This window comes from Candoia aspera, chromosome 3 (genome assembly GCF_035149785.1).
Source record: "Candoia aspera isolate rCanAsp1 chromosome 3, rCanAsp1.hap2, whole genome shotgun sequence".
In the NCBI taxonomy this organism is placed as follows: domain Eukaryota; kingdom Metazoa; phylum Chordata; class Lepidosauria; order Squamata; family Boidae; genus Candoia; species Candoia aspera.
This window is the reverse complement of record NC_086155.1, coordinates 137,954,771-137,980,461: the sequence shown is the minus strand read 5'-3', so window position 1 is coordinate 137,980,461 and position 25,691 is coordinate 137,954,771. Positions and strand designations below refer to the sequence as shown.

General features: G+C 38.6%; 2 protein-coding genes across 7 annotated transcripts in view; both read right to left on the bottom strand.

Moving 5' to 3' along the window:
• Window positions 1-25,691, bottom strand: part of PPP1R3G (protein phosphatase 1 regulatory subunit 3G) — a 1,059,979-nt gene that overhangs the window by 865,770 nt on the left and 168,518 nt on the right. The gene's annotated exons all lie outside the window — the stretch shown is intronic.
• FARS2 (phenylalanyl-tRNA synthetase 2, mitochondrial) overlaps window positions 1-25,691 on the bottom strand; it is a 258,123-nt gene that overhangs the window by 154,761 nt on the left and 77,671 nt on the right. The window contains exon 6 of one of the 6 annotated variants that reach the window (XM_063298853.1): window positions 22,462-22,850. The exons of the other annotated variants lie outside the window; for them this stretch is intronic. Within the exon in view, the coding sequence (XP_063154923.1) occupies window positions 22,663-22,850 (188 nt within the window). The 3' untranslated portion in view covers window positions 22,462-22,662. Of the gene's footprint in view, window positions 1-22,461; window positions 22,851-25,691 lie in introns of those variants that run through there. 6 annotated transcript variants of the gene reach the window in all.

The window sequence follows — 25,691 nt, the reverse complement described above, 5'->3', positions numbered from 1 at the left end:
TCTCCTATGGGCAGCAGATTGGGTAAAAATATTTGCTGTAGGTTATTCAACTGTGATACCTCAGGGAATTCAAGATGTGCTACATCTGGTGCCTACTCAGGTTTTATGAGATAATTGCTCCCTAGCTCACGTAAAAACATGGTGCAATGGAAGGGTTTGCTTTCTAAATTTCAAGAAACATGGATTGGGCAGGAATTGAATCAGTCATGCCTCAGCAGCACATACAGAATGGGGTGGTGGTAGTGGTGGTGGTGGATATAAATAAGGAAGCAACAGCACTGGTGCAGTAAGAACTGGATTAATTTAAGTGTGATTAATTCTGTGTCAGATTAAAATGGATATTGCCAGCTGTATCACTTCCATTCTGCTGAATTATTTCTGCCTGCCACTTTTTTGCCTCCCTCCTAGAAGAAATGGCCCTCTGCGGTGGATAAACCTTCAGGAGAGTTAATTGTCACATACATGGGTTTAATCACATTGTCCGCAGTGCTTGGGGGCCTTCCCTTCAGTGATCCATGACTAATTGTTGTGGTAATTTTTCAATCATTAACGGGAGCGCATATGCTGCCGACAAATCCCATGGCCCTCAGTAAACCCCGCTGGTGAGAGGAGATCACGCCTTCATAAAGGCCACCATTCCCTCCCCTCCAGGGCCATTAATATCTTATGAGCACGTGCCCAGTTCTTTGAGACAGACGGACCGGCTTCCATACAGTGACAGCACAGTTGTCTCCCCCTCACAACGCCCCCTTTGATTTCTCAGGGAAACCAAGCTGGGTGTTTTGGGTAGGGGTGGGAAGCTGAGACCAGAAGAGGAAGAAATTAAAACTCCATCTGGGACAACTTAGCTGAGAGCCTGTTCTGTATTCAGCTGGTCCCTCCTTCATCTGCCAGGGAGCTCCTGTGTTTCAGCTCGTGCCCTTTCTTTGAGCTTCAGCTGTATTAGAGATCTCCATGGCAACCGCTGGGGCTCATCTGCTGCACCAGACTGCAGCTTTCCTCTATTCTCAGCCTCCCCGGCGTCAGACGACAGGCAACATGCACTGGTGGGGCAAGACCTGGCCTCGGGGAATCCTCCAGCTGATCGAAGTCCCATTCTAATCACCACATAATACCAATGAACAGATCACTTAAAAAAAAAAAGAGGAAGAACTCTTCTGTAAGATTTCCCCATTACATTTTAAATTAAAAGCGTTTCCTGATTCCTCTGTGAGCTGAAACAAATACAAGGCAACAAGGAGGACTTTCGCAACAATGGCACAGCTTTTTAAAACTTGGCCTGGTTGCAGAATTAGAGGCAAATAGGTATAAATTGCAGGGCTGGTGGCCGTTCCACTGAACAGATTGCTCCTTTAGCTCAGCTGTCGGCACCACTGTCTGGGGAGCTGGATGACCTGGGTTCCGGTCACCCCTGTGCCTTCCCTCTGTCAATTACATTTATTCATTGGCATGCAGGCCAACTTATGATAAAGGAGGATCATGGCACCCTCTGCTGGTAAATAAGGATTCACAAGCAGAAAATAGCTTATTTCTTAGTGGGTAGTAAGCATATTTCTGTGAGCTTTTATTTGCTTGATCACATTATATGAAAGGAATTGTTGGCTGTCTATGTTTAATCTATGCACAGAAAGAAACAGAGAAAGATCTATATTCTTTATCATCATTATTAAAATATGTTTGCAAATCGCAACAGTAAAAAACCCTTCTCATTCTATAGTTGAAGTAACTAACAGTCTCCAACTTTGGTCTTGCTGATTTGAAGGTTGAATAAAATACTAAGGAATTGTCTATTTGGTGTCACTCTTCTTCAGATACGTTTCATATATTTAGATGCAGAATAACACATAAATAGAGTCAGTAGTTGATTTTAAGAATTCTGTATTTACTTTCACCAAACACACTTGGGACATTGATTCTTTTTCAGAAACTGAGTTCTAATATCGTAAAATTGGAGGTATTTATACACAGCAACATCTTTCCAAATTATATTATGGTCTATAAGATACACACACACACACCTTTGTGCAATTTAAAATCTGTTGAAGGAAACAAAGCCCCCTTCCTCAAGGCACTGAGGGTATTGGGTTCTCTGGAAGACTTGTCTTCAAAGGCTATCCCAGGTTGTCTTCATATGTGTGAATGCACCACTGCTTTGCTTGGCTTGCAGTTTTCAGTCAATGCCCAGATAACCTGGAAAAGTCTTCAAGCAGCCAGGCCAAGCTTTCCAGAGGATGTGGCTGCCTCAGCTACATGGAAGGGTGCTTCGCTTGTGCCAAAGTGCTTTAAAAATTCTCCAAATACTTTGCCCTGTAACTCCACAGAACCTGGAGATGTAATTTTAAATATAAAATTATATACATTGCTTTATATCCTAAATTTGGTTGACGTGACCTGCAGAAAAACATGTTCTCCATTTTTGCAGTTGCTGTTATCATACTATAGTGGAAAATAACACTAAAAGCAAGAAAAGAGTCAGGTTTGTAAGATGGGCAGCTATACAAATTTGATGAAGAAATAAAGAAACATTTTAAAAATGAGAGATGCTTGTTTCCTTGAGAGAAATCAGTACTTGTCTAAGAGTTTATTATTTTTGTTAGATGTCTTTGCAATTCTAATACTTCCTGTAAGAAAAAAAGGGAAGATTAAATTCCACTCTGTGGCTCTATGACATGTTCTCTAAGGAAATTGACATGATGAGCACTTCTCATTTCCATTTTAAGTGACTTGGAACACGTTGGATTTGTGACATAATTTTTTGTGCCTTCGAGTAGGTCTTGACTCTTGGTGACTACCTGGAGAAGTCCCTGCAGTTTTCTTGGCAGGATTTTGAAAGTGGTTTGCCACTGTCTCCTTCCTAGGGCTGAGAGTGAGTGACTGGTCCAAGGTCACCGAGCTGGCTTTGTGCCTAAGGTGGGACTAGAACTCAGGGTCTCCCAGCTTCTAACTTGGTGAGTTGACCACTACACCAGACTGGATCTCCTGTGACTGTATAAGTTGTCCCAAAATAACCCCTCTGGATATTTTGCTTTCACCAGCTTTTGCTTCAGTGGCAGATCATAATGAACAAAGTGAAAATAAAAAGAAAATAATTATTGAACTGATATACCAACTTTTGCTGGTATTGGAAAAATCAGGAGGAAATGAGGTGAGGGAGATTAGTAACTTAGAATATTCTCTTTCTGTCAGTATGAAAAGACGACAGCATAAAATGTTTCTTGGTTAATTATCAAGGGTAATGAGACTTACTATTGAATTAGGTCAATTTTTTGATGTGAAAATTATATATATGGAGGAAAAAAGATGGAAAAACCTAAAGCATATTTCAGCAACCTGGCCAGACAGTATATGAATCACTCTAGAATATAATTACAGCTGCTGGATTATGACTTTCAGGATCTGTGTCTCCATAGATCTCTGTTTCATTGTTTATGTTAGCATCAGAGAGATGGAACTAAGGATTAACCTCACTCTGCAATGAGACAGAACTTTCAAAACCTGCATAGTTAACTGAGCAGCTGCTAATCAACATGTACTTTCTGAATATTTGTACCTATCTGATATTTAACAGGTGGTGTCCAAATATTTCTAGTTAACAGCTATTTGGCAGGCATCCTTCAAATATTTGCATGCAAAGTTGCTGCAGCAAAACTACCACTTTCCCCATAAATGCTGCAGCCATGGTACACGAACATTTTTGGATGGGATGAAGACAACTTGCAACAAAGGAGCATATAACAAATCAGCTAAGGGCTGACATTGCTAGCAACTGGAAAATTCAACTCAATAAGGAATTTTAAACCTACTACTGCATATGTGGGAAAATCTGAAAGGTTTAGGATTGAATGATAGATGGATCTTAGGTAGCAGGCTACAAGGGAAAAATTTAAAGTGGCCCAGAAGCGCAGTAAATGAAACTGGAAACTTTGAAAATTCCTTGAAAGATAATCATTGACCCTCAATTAGTAATGGCAGAAACACTCATCTTACTACCAATCCTGTCCTATATAGCCACAGAAAAATGTTTTCTAGGGCATTGGTCTAACTGGCTAACAAGTTACCCAAGTAGTCTAAAGTGGTTAAGACTACTGAAGATTTACATTCCTTAAAGGGGAATGAAATTTCACTGTAATTGCTTCATTTGTTTCATTACAGAATCATAGAAATGTAAGGAGTCATTTAGGCTATCAAGTACAACTTCCCACTCAGTGCAAGCATTAAGATTAAAGCAACCACACCAGATGGCTATTGACTCTGCTTGAATATTTTGCTGTTGTTTTTTGAATAATTTTATTAGAGTTTACAAATACAAAAAGACTAATACAAACTAAAGAAAATATAAAGAGTAAAGAAAAATAGAAGTGCAAAAAGATAGAAAAAAAAGAAAAAGAAAAGAAAAAGAAGATATATAAAAGATGACCCCCCTCATTCCAGACAAGTATAAATAATTTCAATAATTTAACACCTTCTCTAGTATAAAAAGAAAAAAAATATCCTTCTTCCCATATCTTATCCCTTCTAAATAATAAAATTGTAAAAACTCATCATTCAGTCCTAATCAGCAAAATTTCTTAAAAGCTACCAGAAATAATGTATATATTTTAATCTTAATTTTAAAAAATCAATTTTGTAACCCAACTTGTCATTTTCTCTAAGAAGCAAAGCAAAAGAAATCTCTCCCCACTTATAAATAAATCCTTGAAACCTCGTCTTTCATTCCTGGTCAAAAAGAAATCCCATTAATAACTACCGGAAACCACAACATATATATTTTAACCCTGGTCAAATAAATGCCCTTTGTAGAGCTTCTGTTAAAAAGCTTGATCTTTAATCCTGTCAAATAATGTCCCCCAAGTTCATTTCTCATCACTTTCTCTTTGCCTCCCAGAAACAGTTTCATTGGTTTAACTCATTCCTGTAAATCCAAGATAAAAAGGCTTTCCAAGTCACTCTTCTGATTTATTATTTGTATGTTCCCTTTAATTTTTAAGTCATCAGCTGGTTTCATTTGTCTATTCATTTTAGTATCTTTTTTCATATCACATTCTGGCATTTTTAAATCCATTTTCAAATCCACAGCATCTTTTTCCAAATCACTTTTGTAATCCAGCATTTTTTAAAGTCCAAATCCACATTCAAATCAGCCTCAATCTCTGTTTTATCCAATAAAATCTGTTGTTCTATATCCTCTGCTATAGTATCAGACAATCTTGTGACTAGTTTCTGAGTACATTATTCCCAAACAGACTTAATTTCTTCTACAGCAAATAGTATTGCTCCATCTGCTTGAATACTCTGAATAAAGAGATCACCTCTCTGCTATCAAACTACTGTTACTGTTAGGAAATTATTACTAACATTCAGCTGGAATCTGCCTTCTTGCAAGTAAAATCCATTATTGCTATGTCTTGCCCTCTTGAACATTAAAAAACACTCCATGGCAATTTTCTTTGTTATATCCTTCCAAGTACTTATAGAATGTATCTTTTCACCCTTCAGTTTTCTCTTCTCAAAGTTTTCCCAGTTCTGTCTAAGTCACAGGACTTAGTCTGAATATCCATATTGCTCTTTGCTGAACCTGTTCTAACCTGTCTAGATCCTTCTGAAAGTGCAATGCCCAGACCTGGCCACAATATGTAAGGTGGGGTCCAACTAATACAAAATAAAGTAAGACTATTACCTTCTGTGATTTGAAAACTCTATTTTGCTTGATACATCCTAAAATTGCATTTGCTTTCTTGCAGCCATGCAACGATGATATATAATATTCAATTCTTATTCCAAGATTATTTTTGTAAGTACATATGACCGTGTGGAAGCAAGTAAAAACATAGTTCTTCCAGACGGCCTTTGGAGATTAACTGTATTTAGCAATACCACTTTGTACAATTCTATAATTTTTTAGCTTTGTATTCTTATTTACTATTTTAATCATTTTATTCTGATTTTGTGGCCTGTTTTTAGTATGTAAATTCTCTAAGTCCCTTAGAGTCTGTCTGGTTTCAGGCAGCCAGATAAATTTCGTTAACACTTTCTTACATACATTAATAAACATTTCTGAGCTCGTGCACTTTCTCTTTCCTAAGTGAAAAACCTTGCATATATCTCTATTGCATATCTTACTGTTATTTTAATCCATTTCTCTAAACCTATCAAGACTGTTGTGAATTTTATTGCTCTATTTTAGGGTATTAGCTATTCCATTCAAATTTATGTCATCCCAAATTTGATGTACACTTCCTCCACCTCCTCATCCAAATCACTAATAAAAAATGTGAAATACAGGATCCAGAATACATAAATCAAGATTGATGACAAACCATTGAGGAGTGCTAATTTCTGCAATTACCAGATTGTTCTCAAGGTCCTTAGATCAGTCATTTTATGATCTACTTTAGAATCTTCCCATGTATCAATGCCAGACTGACTAATCTATAGTTCTTGGGATCTCCCTTTTTGAGATAGGAACTTTTGTCCTATTCCAGTTACCTGTTCTCCAAGATTTCTCAAAGATCATACATAAAAGTTTAGCCAAACTATGAGTAAGTTCTTTCTCTACCTAGGATAAAAGTCATCACCTGTAGAGATTTAAACACATTCACCATAAACAGGTATTCCCTGATCATACTTCTATCTATGTCAGACTTCAGTTCTGCCCCTTCAAGCTACTCTTCACAATTATCTGATGGATTATATGCCCTCTTTTTTGAGAAGACTAAGCCAAAATACTATACCTGTATTTTCTTTGTTACCTGTTAGTATTTTGCCACCTTTGTGGAACAATTGGTACCCAAATCTTTTCTCTTCTTTTTATTTTGAACATTTATTCACCAGAAAAGATGACAACCCTGAATTTAAAATTATCCTCCCCAAACAGTAAGTATGTATACACATATAAATTGACAAAAATTCTGTACAATGCCCAAATTACAAGCTTGTCAAAATAGGGTTACTATCTCCAGCAGAAGTCAGTTTGAATATTCCCCCTCCCTCAATAATATGCTTGTACATATTGGTGCATATCAATATGAATGTATAGGTATATTGGCTTCTCGCAAACATACCTATCAAGGCAAAAAGGAGCAAAATTACTTTTGCACATATAGGAACGCTTTGGATGTTGCCCCGGAGGACCATGGTGGCAGCACATAACAAGTGGGCATCCTGGGTATTCTTTCTTTGTGAGTACACAGATAGGGTGGGTTGTCACCTGCAGGTTGGTAGGGTGCATGGAATAAAGTCCCAAGTATCTGTGTAGGTGAATTGAGCAGTTTGCACAATGATGTGTCTGAGTGGCAGGTAGGCCACTCTGAGTCCTGGAGCTGCAAGTTGAATCTCGGGTGAAAGAGTACCTTGACTGGTGGGGCAAGATGGAAGACATTATCTGTGTCTTCCCTTAGGACAAGTTTGTGTGCATCAAATTTTGAAGAGAGAAAAAAAAAAGAAATATGTGGTCTAGTTCTGCAAAAGGTATGTTGAACTTATGTAAAGACTTAGGCTGTGGGGCAAATAAATATTTGCATTAAATGGTCTGCTTACACAAGACTTCAGGAAACAATCATGTTTTGCTTAATGCAGCTTTGATTTTAAGATTTTGCAACATCAATGTTTTGTCTGAAAAATGTGCATACAAAATAACTGAGATTTGGAATTCTGGGGAGGCAAAAGTAGGGTAGACACAAAAACAGCAACACCTTGGTGCTTGCTTCCCTCTCCTTGGTGAGAGTCCAGACTCTTGTCTCCCTACACTATGTGGCTTCAGCACCAGTAGGATTTTTTGTGTCCCAAACCTCAGCACTCAAATATCTTTCCCAAGTATATTTGATAACATTTTAACTGTTGGGTACCCAAGCTGAAGTCCCAAGTGAGATGACATCTGAAAAACACCTACTTCAAACTGCACCCACCACTTGGTTAAATCTACCCAGAAATAGCAGGCTACCTGCTCCATCGTGCTCATACTTTGGTCTGTTTTTTAATCCTGTTGTGTTTTGCTCCGGATCTTGTTTTGCTCCAGACTATGGTAAAAGTTTACTCTGCTGGACTTTGAAACGGTTCATGTGTGCATACTGACCTGGACTGCCCAACTTGGCTTTTGTTTCTCACAGTTCTTGACGATCAGTGTATGAATGCACAATCCCACTCTCCTTTTCAAAAATTCTGTGTAACTCTCCCCCTTTCCATGGGACTGATTTGCCTTCTTGCCTCCTCATCCCATTGTCTAACCTGCAAGCATGCACTCAGGCAATTGGGGGGTAACTGTAAGTAATGGCCCAGGACTACCAAGGCAAAGAGGTTTTGAAAGAACAAAGAGGCAGCATGTCATGAAAATAATTTATTTCTAGGTAGTTACTTTCTTTTGCTTTCCCAGAGCTCTGTTCACCTCCCTGGATCTTTTCCCAGCTTATCAGCTTTTCTTCACCTTCTAAATGTTTTTATCGTAGAGGTGAAAGTTTAGGTATTCCTAGAGAAGTATATTTCGGTTAGCTTGACTTTTAAAATTCCCCTTCAAAACCAAATGGACCAATGTTTAGTTTTACATAAACTATCATAGTTGGTTTCAAGCAACTGTGTCTTACCTAAGACCAAATGCTTAGAAACTAGTTGTAAGAGGAAAAAAAAAAGTCAAATAAACTCACATGTCTGTTTTTACTGGCAACCAAAAAAACTTTGTTCCACTTGAAAGGTGGACCCCACATATTTATTACCCATTTCACATGAAGAAAAAAAAAATCAATAAAACTTATCAGCTGCTTCAAATACTTAAAAGTCTTTTTCCATCTAAACAGCACCACTGAATTATTAACCAATTTTAAAGTGATGGCTCGTTTTTCATGAGCACTTCAGACACAATTAGGTTATGCAATCTGGTGATTATATAAGAAGTACAAGTCAATTTTGGGGTCTGTATTACAAAGACATTACAGGGAACAAAATAGAATAAATGTAAGCTACTGCTATATTATTTTTTTTGAGTAATAAAATTATTTCTACTTTATTATCTTATATGTTCTGGCATTAAAGATTTGTACAGTGTTTGTAAGCCTGAAATAGTTGACATTCAACTATTTTTTAAAAAATTCTTAAAATAACTAAGTGGCTCTCTCAGGGAGAAAGAGAAGCTATTTCAATTCAGTTCACACACTTCAGTCATGCCTCTTCCGCAAAGTCAGTTGGCAACCTAAGTATGTCTGATTTTTGATAGTTTAGCTCCCCATTTTGCAGACTAGGCATGGTGTGAGGTTAACAAAAGAAACTTCTCCATTCTTCCTAAACCCTATGACCATTTACTGTTCAGAATAATCATCTTTTTTAATAGTAATTTTATTACACTTACCACGATAAAAAATTAATTAAAAAAAAGAAAAAAGAAAAGGTATAGAAAGAAAAAAGAAAATAGAAATTAAAAAAATAAAGAATATAGTAAAGAAAATAAATATATAAAGAAATGACTTTCCCCTTCATCACAAGTATAAACAATTTTAGTCATTTATCACCTCCTCTTAAAATACAACAAATGATCTCTTCTTCCCATATCCCATCTCTTATCTATAAACAAATCCTTAAAACCTCATCATTTCAGTCCTGATGTCAGCAAAAGTCCATTAAGGGTTACCAGAGATAACAATATATCTATTTTAACCTTGATCAAATAAACCAACTTTATATTCCTTCCTTTTATTTCTAACAATCTTGATCTTTAGTTTCTTCAAATAATGTCCTAGAACATGATTTATTTTCATTTTGTCTGTGTCCCTTCTCACAAAATTATTCAAAGCTTTAACCAGCCACTTTTGTAAATCCAATATAGGAAAATTATCCAGGTCACTCTCTTAGTTTGTTATTTGTATATCCCTTCTAATTATTAAGACATCAGCCGGTTCCTTTTGTATGTCCAGTGTAGCATCTTTTTCCGTATCGTTCTTGTAGCCTGTCATTTTTAAATCTACTTTCAGATCAGTTTCAGACTTGTCCAGTAAAACTTGTTCCTCTTCCATAACATCTTTTAAACACAGTCTGTCTACAGAGGCAGACACTCTTATAATTAACTTCTGGGTCCATTGTTCGAAAATATCCTTCAATACATCCAATGTTAAAATATTTTGCTCCATTCTGTATTAATAAGTAGAATTTAAGTGTTCTTCTCCTTTAATTGTAATCTTTAGCTCCTTCTAGTTCTCTCTAGTATCCAGTCTTCAAAGTCCCATCCAATCATGTTTTTCTTTTTTAAAGGAATTCAAAACAAAAGCATTTTCCCACAGGAATGATTCTTACAATTAATTCCAAAATCTTATTTCAAATCCATGTGGACCATTAGTCCATTTGTAATTTTCCAAAATTAAAGTTCTAATCACCCTTTTGCAGTTTATTCCAAAATACCATTTTTAAATCCTTAAACTTGTATTTAAAACTTCTTTCGCTAAGGATTGAAGGAAACTCACCCAGTGCTATAAAACTTGCCAATCCAAAGGTTCCAAATAACTGAAAAGCAGTTAACAAGCAATTTCCAAAAGTGATTAGAAAAGGAACCCGGTGTCCTTTTGAAGGTGCTAACTGTGGTTTGAGCAAGATGGCTATTCCCTTGTCTCCCAGAGCTTTAAACCTGCTGGAGACTGCTGTCATGGGGTCTCCTTGCAAAGAGCAACTGTCTGGAGCACTTGTGGGTGATCTCAAGTCCTCTCCTTGTTCAGAGAAGAATTATGAAGAGCTGGTCTACTAGCCGGCTCTTCATTCCACCCTGATTGTTGGCTCTGCTTTTTGCGGAGCTGTCTTCAGTTTGGCATTTCTTCACTGGAAGTCCACTGTTTAGAATAATAACCTTGTAGAAGTTGAAATGCAGTTCCAATTGAGCAGATCTCTGAACCAAAAGAAAGGGATTAGGTGAACAAGTCACCATAGTGGTGCACAGTGGAATGAATATATATAGAGAGAACATTCTCTCTGGGTCTTTAAGCTACCAATGTGGCCTTCTGGAGTCCTAAAATAATATATAGCCATACAAGTAATTGAAACTTTTTTTTTAAAAATGCTGTGTTTATTTAAATTATTTTTTTTAGTTTTCCCACCATCCAGAGGATCTCATGGCAGTTTTGTCCTTAGGAATCTTATTGCTCTTCTGAGACCACTGTTATCAGAGACTCCTACAAACCAAGCTCTGTTCTGGATTTCTCAGTAGAGCAGAAGTGAGAAAAAACAAAAGTTTGCATCTCTTAATTGTTGGAATCTTTTTTTCTATCCTACTGAAACCAGCAGGAGGGAATTGATATTAACTTTGGCTGTCTAGATTCTCTCCCAATTCAAAGGGAATAGGTGGGGTGAGGTGGGAGGCAAGTGGTTGTTAGAGGTTATCCAACATCAAATTTCCCTGATGTTAGAAAGAGCCACTCTGGAAGACCAGCAGAATGTTGGAAGGAAGTATCCAATATTGGTTTCCTCCCTTTGAGGTCATTCTCAAAAGGAGAAATCCTTATACATCCTATCATCCTAAGGACACATGTCCAAATCTGTAGGACTGTGAGCTAAATGCTGCATAAATGCTTATCTAGTTACTCATTTGTTCATTGCCTTTGCTTTTAAAACATGGACAATTTTTAAATATAAACTGTAATCACATGGACATGGAAAGATTTGAAATGTAAATCTTTTTCAGACTTTGGATATGCACCTATTTTACTCCTATTTTAAAGAAAAAATGTTTTGAATATATTACTGAAACTTGGAGATCGCTGCCAGATTTTGGCAGTGTCATCTTGGGGATTTGGGGGACTGCGATAATATGGCTGGGAGCCATGCTCTGAGATATACTTCATACGTAATGGCACACATATACTGTCAGCTTATTCACAAGAGATATCCTCCAGTTAGATTTTCAAATTATTAATAAAAAAAATATTTTTAAGCCCCAAGAATAACTTATTTTGTAAATTGAAATGCTATTGCTGCTGCTAAGTTGTACTGAGCCTAAGAACTTGTATTTTAAAAGAATGATGTGGATGATCCATCTGACACAATCGGTTTGTAACTCAAAGAAAGGGCAAACAGATACTGGCTCATGATTATACCAGTTATATGAAGATACATCATATAAACCTAAGGCAAGGAGTCTTCTAGATTCGAAGAAACTAATTTCTATTGTACTGATACATTGTTCTGTGCTAGGGAACATTTCTTCCATTATTGTAATCAAAGGTTATTTTAAAAGGCTCTGCATTAACTTGTTTTTCAAAACAGGTTGTGAGTGCAGTGAGAGCTAAGGATTCTTGTAAGTGATGGCATAAACATAAATAAAATAAAACATAAATAAAAATATAAAACTGTAAACACTATAATACATAATACACTAAATATAATAAAAACCTCGATGGCTGGAAGTTTTTTATGATTTGCAGGCAGAGCTGGGTCCTTCTAAGAAACTTACCATCCCCAGAAATGGCTACTCTGATTAGATGAAATACAGATTTCTGCACTGAATTGATTGTGGTATAAAATACAGCTTGATTAAGACTTACTATATTTGTTGACCAGAGACCCGCCGAAAGTAGTAAAAAAATTAATATACAACTAAAACAATAAAACTTCCACTTGGCCAAATTCAGAAAACAGTGTTGCAAAACATCATAGTCATAAATATTCAGGGTCTAAAATACTGTATGTACTCAGTTACTAAAGAAAACTTGAACAAATAAAAAACAGGAATGGCCTTCACTATTCTTCCATAAAAGGAAGACCAAGGAAATCAACCATCCCTTTCGAGGCCTACCTCTATGTCCATGTCATTACAGTTACCATAGAAAAGAGAAGTTTAGGGCGCTGCACTGACCAATCTAATTGTGTGGGATGGATTTCAGCTGTTGTGACCCAAAACTGAGGGAGGAAAGTTTACAGATTTGTCCCCCAGCAAGCCTCTGATGTGATTGAATACAGTCCTGCTTACAGGAAGAATGTTTTGCTTTTGGCTATGGGTTGTCTTTGGCAGTTGAATTAATTGATATTGCTATTGTTTTGTAATTTTAAAAAAGTTTAAAATCTATTACTGAATTTAGGTATGCAAAACATTCAGAGTAATTAGAGTGGCCTATAAGCCTAGATATATAGAGCCAAGTAAATGAAAGGAACAACTAGATATAAGATACACAGATGTAGAGAAACACAGAGGTGAACTTGGAGAAGATATGCAGAGACCGTTAGCAAAACATGAGCCTATTTCAGGAAAACAAGACAAGGTTGTTTTAAAAACCTTAAAGTTGGATAACCTTGACTCTCTTTGGTATAAGAGGAAAGGAAGGACAAATACAGGCAGGGTTTCAATAGCCTATATCAATAAAGTAGAGTTCTAGGATTTCTTGTGGTATCTGTTTCCTGACTGGGTCTACCTCAAAGGGCTGACATCAGTAAATATTCTGTACCACTGGAACTAAACATTTACTCTCAGTCCCTCACTGAAGAAACAAACTGTGAGCCTTCAGGGGAAGAACAAAAGATACTTCTGAACAAAAGACAAGAGGATTGATCTCCGAAAAGCAGAGGAGATGCAGCTAGAAACAAAGAGTCATAGTAATTGGTCATTAGTAATAGGTTAAAATATGTGGAGGAATGAATAAAAGCCATATCAGTGTCCATTATAACCAACTCTGTCAATATGGAAGATGGAAACTGTAGAGCTTTTAAAGAGATATGAAGTAATAACGATGGGAGACTTAAATTACCTGGATATCTATTGGGAGACAAACTCTGTCAAGCATGTTGATTCCCAGAAATTCCTGATGTGTCTTTCTGACAATTTCCTCTTTCAGAGAATAGAGAAATCACACGGGGATTAACTATTGTTTACTTAATACCCCACCAATATGGTAGACTCAGACAATGAAGCAGCAGAAACATTGGGTAAAGTGACTCTGTACTGCTGAAGTTCTTAATATTAAGGAAAACTAAACCTGAATGAAGTGAAATGCATACCTGCAAGAAATCAGATTTTACTATAATATTAAATTTAACATAATATTAAAATATTAAATATTAAATTAAATATTAGTATAATATTAGTATAATAAGCATATAACTAATGTGGGTACATTAAAAAATGATCATGTGGAAAAACAGACACATAACTGAGGTCAAAAGAGGGTCCAGTCACTAAAGAAGAGTACACAAAGATAGTTTGGAATTGTGGAAAAGGTGTCAGAAAGGATGAAACTCAGAATGAGCTATGATGCCCCGCACACATGGACAAGACCAAGGGAGCAAGAACTACACCAATTTTATCAAGGTATCCTTAATGCTTTTCTGAAGTAAATTCAGAATCTTGAGGCTGGGAAATTCCTATTACAGTTTCCAAGATTGTGATATTATTATAATTACTGTGAGTTAATTAAGGCAGCGTCTCTCTGAATACTTTGAGACACTTTTTCGCAGATTTCTCCCCACCTACACTTTCCCAGAGAAACAAACTGTCAGCTTGTCCAGAAACATTTAAAAGGCCAGGGAATGCTGATAAGCTGGGAAAAGATACTGGGGGGCAAGCAGAGCTCTGGGAAAGCAAAAGATAGTAACTCCCAAGGGGGAAAAAAACTATATTCATGTCATACTGCCTCTTTGTTCTTCCAAAACGTTACCATGTCTTGGTAATCCTGCCCCATTACCTCATCATTATACCCCAACTGCTTCACTGACTGCACTAGACACATAATGTATTATATCCAATCAAATATTTACTGTTGTCAATTCAGCTTGCTACTAGATCCAATCACATGTACTAATTTGCATAAGTTTATAAAGAGGAACTGTAACTCCACCCCTCTTTAGGCCTGTGTTTTCCTTTAGTGCTGGCAATTTGAACTTCTGTATAATGTGTCCTGGTCTTCAGTTCAAATCTACCCTGGGAAAAATTATCCTACAGTTTGGAATTGGCAGTTCTTCCACATGGTCAACCAGCTTACAGCCTGATCAACATGTTCGTATACCATATAGGACTCAGATTCGCAAAAAGAGTATACAAACGTGAGTGTCATCTTTTCAGATGTACTTTATTTAATTACTGGCAAGGCAGTCAACCAGTTCACTATTAGTTTATTATTCCAATCCCTGCAATTAAATGATTTATAAGGGATTTCCCTTCCTCTCTGCTTATAATTTTTATCCACATTAGTATTTTCCCGCTTTATAATTTCTAGAACTCTAGAAATTAATAAATCTAATTGATTTCATCCCCATTATATTACTTTGCACACTTTTTTCTTTAAATTATTTCCACATTTTAATCCTGCAAGAACCTTAATTCTACAATCAGAAGCCTGGTTTTATGCTAGATTCTGATTTGTTCATTAATCAAGCAAGCTGATGTAAAAGGTGTGCATCATAAAAAATATCCAGCAGGAGTTCATGCCATACGAGAACAGCAACTTTCAGAAATCTGTGCTTCATCTTAAAAAAATAACTTCTCAGAAATGTATGTAATTGAATTGTCATGCAATAGGGAAATATTTGTTCATCTTATGCAAACACACAGATTGTGAGTAAAGATAAATTAATTATTCCAAAGACTATAAACTGGAGCATACATAATAGATGTATCAGAAAGTTTGAATCAGGAAAGCCAACGTTCCTAAAACAATACAGGTCTTTTAAGCTAAATGCAAGCTCAACAAATGTAAGTATGAAAAAAATGTACCTGTAAGTGAAAGATAGGGATAAAGGCAAATTATGAGGAGGAGGAGGAGAAATCAAATGATGCATATGTTTTGAACACACTGTATGTGGGTGTAACTATGAGCAACAGACAGTGGGAGACCATAAACATTCACAGTTAGCACTCTCACTAGTTTAACTATGCTATGAGTGATGGAGGTGGGCAGAATGTAATTGGGCAAGGGCAAGAGGCTGGTAAAAAAAAAAGAAATTAGATGGAGAGCCTAAAAGCCTCATATATACTGTAAGTGCAAGTTTGGAGTTGAGCTAGAAAAGAGGAATGAGTTTAGTTTGATTGAAAGGAAAATATTCCTTAAGTTATTTTTATTATTAAGTTGAATTGATGGAACAGGCACGAATATATAAATACACACGAACATGTTTATGCCAGATCCTTGCCAATTTGGTTTCCAGCTTGATCATGGGGCAGAAACTGAATGCTTGTGGATGACCTACAATGGTACCTGGATGGCCCAGGACATTCACTAGTCCAGGGATTGTTAGCATCAGTATGCTGATGGTACCCAGTTATATATCTCTACCCTAGACCAAACAAAAGATCCTGATCCAGTGTCTGGAGGCTATCAGGAACAAGAAGGATTGAAGCAGGCTCAAGGTGAACTCCAGCATGATGAAGTGGCTGTTGCTAAGAAACCATGTGACTCTGAAACTGTCAGACCTTTGAGGTAGGCCAAGTCAAGAAATAAACACTGCAGGGATTCCAGAAATACTACTTTATTGTTGTAGGGTATGGTAACAGAATTTTGAAAGCCTGCCCAAGTTTCTCTCTGCTTGACCTTTTATGAAACAAAATAAAATACCTAACAAGAAGGTAAGGTTATTCTGAGTTTCTTTCTCAAACTTGCTTCAGTCTCTGAAATGTGTAATCTTCTCTGCAAGTCAGTCCTTAACAGTTCTTTCATACCTTCTCAACACAATGTCTAAATTCCTTACAGAAACAGTGAAAGAGGAGGTACATGAACTGGGAGTTCTCTTGAACTCAAGGCTACTACTGGAACAGCAGATAGCAGGAAAAACCTGATTCAGGGGACACCCTAGATAAGGGCTTCCTTGAAGCTGGGTACTCTGGGTACAGTCACTCGTGCCCTCATCATGTCACCCTTGGACAACTGCAACTCACCCTACTTTGGGCTGCTCTGAAGACTATTCATAAACTTCAGAAAGCAGCAGCCTGCATGCTAAAGGTCAAAAGCTAACTCAGCAGAATTCTTCTGTGGTCACCGAGTTGATTACAGGTAAACCTTGCTTAACAACCAGTCCTTTAGTGACAGTTTGGACTTACAACGGTGCTGGAAAAACTGACTTACGACTGGTCCTCACACTTACAACCATTGCAGTGTCCCCACAGTCATGTGATCACAATTTGGGCGCTTGGCAGGCTTCTGGCAAGCAAAATCAATGGGGAACTGCATGATTCGCTTAATGGACATGTGGTTCACTTGACAACTGTGGTGATTCACTTAACGACTGCCACAAAAAAGGTTGTAAAATCAGGTCAAATTCACTTAATGACCACTTTTCATTATTTATTTATTCTGATTGGCTACAATTTTGCAAGGGCTGTTGCAGAGGCCTTTCTTAGCCCTATGATCCTTTAACTGTGAATTATAAAAAATTAAATCAGGAATACATTCTATAATATCGAGCTAAGTCTGTGCTGGTCTATTGCCATAATAAAGATTTGATTTGATTTGAGCTAAGTCACAACTTACTACCTTAGGAACTCTTTGAAACATTTGAGGCACACACTTCTTTTTATTGCCCACATATTTAATTGCTTCTGTGATACTTTTTCAACCCTCAGGTGGGTTATATATTTAAACACAGAATTGAGGGAAAGAGAAAGAGAGAAAGAGAAATAGAAAAGAACACCACGTTTAATTTGCTAATTTTTGCTTCTCCCCTAATGCTTTTTTTTATGACTGTAAATCAAGTCAGTGGTCAACCAAAGAATGAGAAATGGCCAAGTGAATTAGAAGATGTAAGCAGAGATATTTATAATTCACTTTTTTTCTGTCCTGGGTTTCGCAATGATTCCAGAAACTCAGCTAAGCATTAAGTCACACATTTCATTTCTGCACGGACAGTAAAATAATCAACTCTCTAAAATGTATTAAACATACAGTATATTAACAGTTTTAGGAATGGATTAATGTTTTACCTTTTGATGTGTTAAAAATGCCAGTGATACTACTGAACCTTCACAGTATCTAATAATGAATATTTCTTATCAGGTAGACTCCATGTGGAAATAACTAGAATATATTACTTTGGGAATGCCCCCCCCCCCCCCCAAGCCTCCTCCCTGGTATGTTAAACAATTGCTACTCAATGAATTTTGGCCTACTGAACATGAAAGAAAAGGCTTATTTCTGAATACATCATCAATAAGATGTAAGGGCCATTGTCCCAATGGCATGACTGAATCAGACTTAGCCTGTTATAGCAGATGCTTTCTTTCCTGGCTTCCCAGCCCAGTCAGCTGAAAAGCTAAACTTGCCCATTCTATTACTGGAATGGTTCAACACACATTCAAATCTCCAGCTAGCTGAACTGAGCTACATGAACTCTTCCAAATTCAACAAAGCTGCTATATCATCCTTGTTAAATCTCAAGCACAGCAGTATAATGTTCTGTTTCAAATTCCTGCAGTGTTATTGAGAAGTAATTACATTTTTCCCCACAGACATCTGATACTGGATTGGCACACAAGATAGGCTACGTATTTTACCTGCTGGATAGCTTCTGTACAACTCATAAGGCACCATCTGTAAAGAGGTACAGTGCTAGATGTAAAGTACAAAAAAAAATCTGTTCACAAAAAAACATACTCTGATGCTTCAAAAAACTGCATTCTGATGGCTTCATAAATCCAGTAAGTAAAACAAGATAATATTAGTTAAGTTTCCTGTTGTGATGGTGAAAGCACTGAGTCATGTCTGACCCTTTTGGGGGGACGCCGCTTTTGTGACATTTTCTTGGCAGACTATAGCGGGGTGGTTTGTCATTGCCTTTCCCAGTCGTCACCTTCTCCAGCAAGCTGGGTACTCATTTTACCGACCTCAGAAGGATGGAAGGCTGTCAACCTGAGCCAGCTACCTGGATCCAGCTTCTGGTGGAATCAAACTAGGGTCATGGGGAGAGTTTTCGGTTGCAATACTGCTGCCTACCACTCTGCGCCACACGAGGCTCTATGTTTCCTATTAGCTCCTAGCTATTTTAGTTTATTTATTTATTAATTTATCATCTTTTTATCACCGCCCATCTCCCCCATGCGGTTCACAATAAAAACAATGGGGTTCACATGTGGGCGGTTCACAATAAAAACAATTTAAAATTAAATAAAATCATAAATAATAACTATAATCAATAAATATAAAATACAATGAAATCCAAGTAACGGCATATCTAATTCAACCCATAAGGGGATAAGACTCGTTCCAGCAGGACTACAGAACCAACCAGCCCCAAGAATGGCTCATCCTCTCCCCACTCCAAGCATGATGACAAAACCAGGTCTTCAACTTTTTCCGGAGTCCAGGAGGGAGGGGGCTAACCTCACTTCCAGGGAGAGGATGTTCCAAAGGGCAGGAGCTGCTGCAGAGACGGCCCACCTCCTGGACCCCGCCAGATGGAATTCTCTTGCAGACAGGGTCCGTAGCATGCCGTCTCTGCATGGCTGGGTGGGACGGTTGATATAACGGGGATGAGATGGTCCCTTAGGTAACCTGGACCCATGCCATGTAGGACTTTAAAGGTGATAACCAACACCTTGAATTGGATCTGGAAGCAAACTGGCACCCAATGCAGTTTGTGGAGCAGAGGAGTTATATGTGCTGATCTTGAAGCACCTAAAATCGCCTGCACGGCTGCATTTTGGACCAGCTGTAGCTTCTGGATACTCTTCAAGGGTAGCCCCAAGTAGAGTGCATTGCAATAGTCTATATGGGAGATGACCAGGGTATGAGTGACTGTTCGAAGGGCCTCTTGCTCCAGGAAGGGGCGTAACTGGTGCAAAACACGAAGTTGCACAAAGGCCCTTCTGGCCATGACTGCCACCTGCTCTTTGAGCAGGAGCCGTGAGTCCAAGAGGACCCCCAAGTTATGCACCAGATCTGTCTGGGGCAGTGCAACCCCATCCAGAACTAAAGATGGCAAATTCCTAGGAGTCGAGGGACCATTAACCCACAGCCACTCCATCTTACCAGGGTGCAGCTGAAGCCTGTTGTTCCCCATCCAGACCCCTACAGCCCGCAGGCACCTGGAAAGGGCAGCCACAGCATCACTTATTTCCCTCGGGATGGAGATGTATAGTTATCATCTGCATACTGATGATACTTCATCCCATGGAGACAGATGATCTTGCCCAGCGGTTTCATGTAGATATTAAAAAAGAGAGGAGAAAGTACTGAACCCTGCGGCATCTCACAAAGGAGGGACCATGGGCCCGATCTCTCCTCCCCTATTAACACAGACTGGGATCGGCCCTGGAGGAAGGAGGTGAACCAGCGCAAAACTACGCTGCCCACCCCCAACTCCCTGAGCTGACCCAAAAGGATACCTTGGTCAATGGGATCAAAAGCCTCTGAGAGGTCAAGAAGAGCCAGATAGATTGCACTGTAAGGTCATCCATAAGTGCGACCAATGCTGTTTCTGTCCCATATCTGGGCCTGAAACCTGACTGAAAGGGGTCAAGATAATCTGCTTCATCCAGGATCCTCTGGAGCTGCAGTGCCACCACCTTCTCAACCACCTTCCCCATAAAAGGGAGGTGGGAGACTGGATGAAAATTATCCAGTACAGTAGGGACCAGTGATGGTTTATTGAGGAGGGGGCACACTAGCGACTCTTAAAGGCCGCCAGAAACACCCCCTCCTGCAAGGATGTATTTACCATCAACTGGGCCCAACCATACATCACCTTCACCAGCCAGGAGGGACACGGGTCTAATTGACAGGTGGTGGCATTTACAGTCCAGAGGATCTTGTCCACTTCCTCAGGTCCAACAGGATCAAACTGTTCCAAGATAACTGGGTAAGTACGTTCCCCAGGCATCTCCACAGACCCTGTTACACACTTGGAGTCCAACTTAGAGTGAATCCGAATCTTTTTATCCTGCAGATGCTCCGAAAACTCCTCAGCACAGCCCTGTAGATGATTTTCCGGGTCCCCTTTCCCCAATAGGGATCGGGTGGTCCTAAACAGGGCCGCTAGGCAGCATTCTGTGGATGCAATAAGAGCAGAGAAATACAGACATTTCACCACTCTTACCGCCACAAGGTAGGCCTTAATCGCAGCTCTAGCTTGTGTTTGGTCGGTTTCAGTCTTAGTCTTTCTCCAGTGGCGCTCTAGATGTCTCTTAATCTTCTTCAGAGCCCTTAACTCCTCCATAAACCATGGGGAGTATCGGGTTCGATGGGATAAGAGAGGCCGCAGAGGCGCGATCCTATCCAAGGCCCCGGCTGCCTCCCTATTCAAGGCAGTAGCCAGGACCTCCACTGGACTGTGCAGCAGGTTCTCAACTTCCCCTGAAACCAAATTGGGTCCATCAGTCACTGGGGGTGGACTGATCAAATAGGTCCTGCCTCCCTGCAGAGGAGGGTGGCATATGAGACTCTCAAGGTCACCAGGGTGTGATCTGGCCATGAGAAAGGCGAAAGATGTAACTATCCACTCAGATCACACTGCCACTGCTCCAACAAGAAAACTAAGTCTGGTGTGTCCTGAATAATCTGAGTCAGGCCCATGGCTGCCATGGTGGCCATGAACTCCTGGGCTGCCTCCAAGGTCTGCCCCAGGGACGGCAGATTGAAGTCCCCCAGAACCATAAGCCTGGGGAACTCCACTGCCAACCCCGAGACAGCCTTCAGTAGCTCAGGCAGAGAGGTTGCTTACAGTAGGGAGGCTGGTACAGCAGCAACACTCCCAACTGCTCTCGGGCACTCAACTTGAAGAACAGGATCTCACAACCAGCTACTTGCGGAGCAGGGCCTGAAGGCCACTAGAGACTCTCTGATTATAACTGCCATCCCTTCTCCCCTGCCCTGGCATCTCAGCTGGTGCCACACCTGAAACCTGACCAGGCACATCTCCGACAAAGCCACTCCTCCTTCAGGGCCAAGCCAGGTTTCAGTAATACACACTAGGTCTGCACCCTCCTCCGTGATCAAGTCACATATGAGGGGGGCCTTGTTGACTGACCTGGCATTAAGAGGCAGCAACCAGAGGCCTGTGAGGCCTCTCTTATTACTTATTATAGTATATATAGTGAGTGGATGGAACATACCAACATTTTAAAACAGAAGTGGAAAACTGAAATAGTTCTGAGGGTTGATATGGCCCATACCATACACCAGTCTTCCCACAACAACAGCTTTGATCATCCCTGAGTAATGTGTTCAATTACAGTGGAACAAACATATCCAAATATTACTTTTTTTTAAGCTAAACAGCCCATGGTAATAAGAAATATGATGGAAAATCCCTTCAAGACATGAACGTAATCTTCAACACATATACCACTAATTATTTATTTCATGCTTGAAGAGGAATAAGAAGACCCACAAGGAAGAACTTGGTCCACAACTCAAATTCTACAATTTTCTCACTCAGTAAATCAGAGATGTAACTAAAGTATCACTAGTGGAAAAATAGTAAAGTGACCCTCTCTTATGCCACTTTGGACTTGACTTGTGGTACACTTACCTATACTTGCTACTCTGAAATCTTACATACCTCCCTAACTGCAATCCTTGGAGTAAGCCCCAGTGAGCACAATGAAACTTACTTTTGAGCAAGAACATTTACTTTGGCTGTTACATATGATGATCTTATTACATTTTTCCCCCTGTGAGACACACTTTATTCACAAAGCGTATTAAGATTTCTGTATGTAATACACACGAGAATAGATTTTACTCTGCAATTCTTTCTAAATCACAGTCGCACTGTTGGTCTGCGTTACTTATTGTGAAGTTCATGAGATAATATGTATTCTCTAAGACAGCATGAAAAGTGAGGCATAGAAGCCTTCAACCCAGATATCCAATGAGAAAAAAAATCAGGAATGAGGTGGTTGTGAGTAACATCGGTGAAAACTTTTGCTCTTCCCCTTCTCCAACAATTCATCAGTGGGGTACATGCTTCTACTGAAATGTCAGTAAAATCAAGGAAAGAGGGTTTTTTGGGTAAAATGATACGATCTTTGAGAAAGCAAAGAATGAAAAGTTCCTAAAAGTTCCCAATTAAATATTCAAAACTAAATACCTCAAAGGATGTGGAAATTTCACTGGATTCTGAAAGGTTCAAGGAGCAAACTAACTTCAGGGGTAGGTTCTTATCTTTTGTTTTATTTCCAAGATCCTACCGTATTTGGCATTTCTCAGAGAACAGGCCAAGTACTGCTTACACTTGAAGGCAAATATACCCCAAATGTATTTTTTAAAACAATAATTACCTTTTCATGATTAATACATTCATAATTACTAAACTCTCCACTCAACTTCTATCAAATTTTTACCATGTACAGTAACAAAAAGACTTTTTTACCCCTTTCTCAATGCCCTAAGAGTTTTGTTTTTGTTTTTTTCATCAAGACAACAGATCAATTTTTAACTGGCAGCTGGCTCAATAACAACTGAAAACTATTTATCATTAATGTTTATGAGAATCTGGTATTTTTTTTCAATACAATACTTCTTTGCATGTGTAATTATAGAATGTATAAGGGGTAATATATGGGAGAGTTCTCAGGCACAAGGAAACAACTAGAAAAATATATTGATTCATTTCATCATTTAGCTCTTATCTTACTCAAACTAATTTCTGAAATTTAAATTTGGTCCTTTTGTCTACTCTCAGGTAGAATTATTTGGGCTTATGAAGCAGCCTAGCAAATTAAGCTCAACATGTTAAATTAGGCCAAGCAACCTAATTTGGGACCGGAAAATTCATTATTAAGCAGTACGGTCATTAAGCAAAGCATCAGTTGTACCTATCAGCCCTTGCCAGCCAAGCTAACAGCCAGGATATTGGGATTTGCATTCCCATTCATTCCCCAACACTGAGTTTAACCTCCTCATTCTCTAGTCCTAGAGTAGCCTTGGAAAAGAGATGTTGGGAGCAGCCTCCAGGAAATCATAACTAAAACTAGCCTATAAATTAAAAGTGTTCAAGAGAAAAAAAAATCCCATACCCACAGATATGAAAGAAAAGAAGAGGTTTCTTCTATTATCCCACTGCAGGATTGTCCCTTCTGAAGATGCCCTTGCTTTCAGAAGTCCATCTATCAGGTATGCAGCAGAGGGTCCTCTGGTTTGAAATATTCTTATCTGATTTATATAATTATTTAGCATATTATTTCAGCAGGCAGATGCCAGAAATCCCAGCAGGCTGTCAGCCCTGGCTCATTCAAGCATTCACACAATGACAGTCAGGAGACCTAGGTCCTTTAACTGTTTTAATGAAGCGAAATGGTCAGGCCAAGAGTAAAGCTGCAAATGGAGAATTCCTGCTAAAACATACATTTAAACTACATTCCCTTAATTGCTTTCTTTTCCTTCTTCCCAGGGCAGTATGTCACCTCTCTTCTCACCCAGGTGGTGTTGCTGGTGTATCTCTACTGACTGGCCTTGATGTGTACCACCATAAATCTCTAGCCATAATAATGCAATTCACACTCCATCCCACCATCCCCTCCCATCTGGCAACAGAGAGCCTGACCCAGTGATAAGAAAGCAATGGAAGATGCTCTGATAAGGGGTTCTGTGAACCTGTTGGTCAGAGGGATCTGACACAGGCAGGAGGGAGGAAGGGAAGAAAATGAAAACAGAATCAGACCTTCTTGATTAAAGGAAAACGCAGGGCAAAACTATATATTTTAGAGGAGTAAAGATTAAAAATGAGACTGATTTCTAAAGCATCTTTTTAGTGTACTGACATACAATAGAATTGAAATCCAAGAAATAAATTGCTGATGGATGGATGGATGGATGGGCTGTTACTTTGAAAGTACAGAATGTATATGTCATGGTCCTTTTAGTTCAGAGGCTCCTTATTTTATATTATGACATTATTATTGTTTGCTATTGTTATTGGATCAATTGTTGTTTATTTGATGTCTGCATCACATTTAGTTACGAGCACATAGTAAATAAAACTGCCATTACTACTAGGTACTGTGTTACTCCCACACTATAAAATGCACTTCTTTGCAAATCCATTTGGTCTCTACTCTCTCTGGCTTTAAATGATATTATTATTATTATTATTATTATTTTCAAATCTATGCATCATTTCTAATGATTTTATTCATTTATATTGTCTATCACAGGTTCTCTCACTGGCTTGGTGGCAATGCAAAGCACTACATCTAGCTCACAGAAAACAATAGTTCTAGGGTACACTGGAACTGCACTTAAAGTAGACTGCACTTGAGTACTTTGTTCAGTTTAAAATGCACATAGAAATGCTGCAGTGGATTCAGAGAAGAGCTACCTATATTATAAACCAAGCACTATCATGAAGGGTTAAAGAAGCTGAATATGTTTAGCTTTCAAAAGAAATTACTAAGAAAAACAATATTTTACATATTTATGATCTATAATGATCTAAGAGGCTATCACATACAAGACAGAACAGGCCTGTTGTCTAATGAAATCAAAAACTGGACAAGAACCAAGGAGACTCAGGATGAGTATTACAGGGAATTGTCTGATGGTAAAATATATTAAACAATGGAAGTGTATTTCTAGAAAAGTAGCAGACTCCCCTTCACTGGAGGTTTTAGTGATGAATGGATTCCTGCACTGAACAGGGGGTTGGACTAGATGACTGATAGGATTTCTTCTTACATTTTATGGTTTAATTCTACACCTTAATGCTGCCAGCACTTATTGGTGCTGGCAGTATTATATGTCCGAGATTTTTAAATAAAATACTGTCTTCAAGGCAGATCTTTAGCAACAGCTTTTAGCTTAAGTCAAATCATA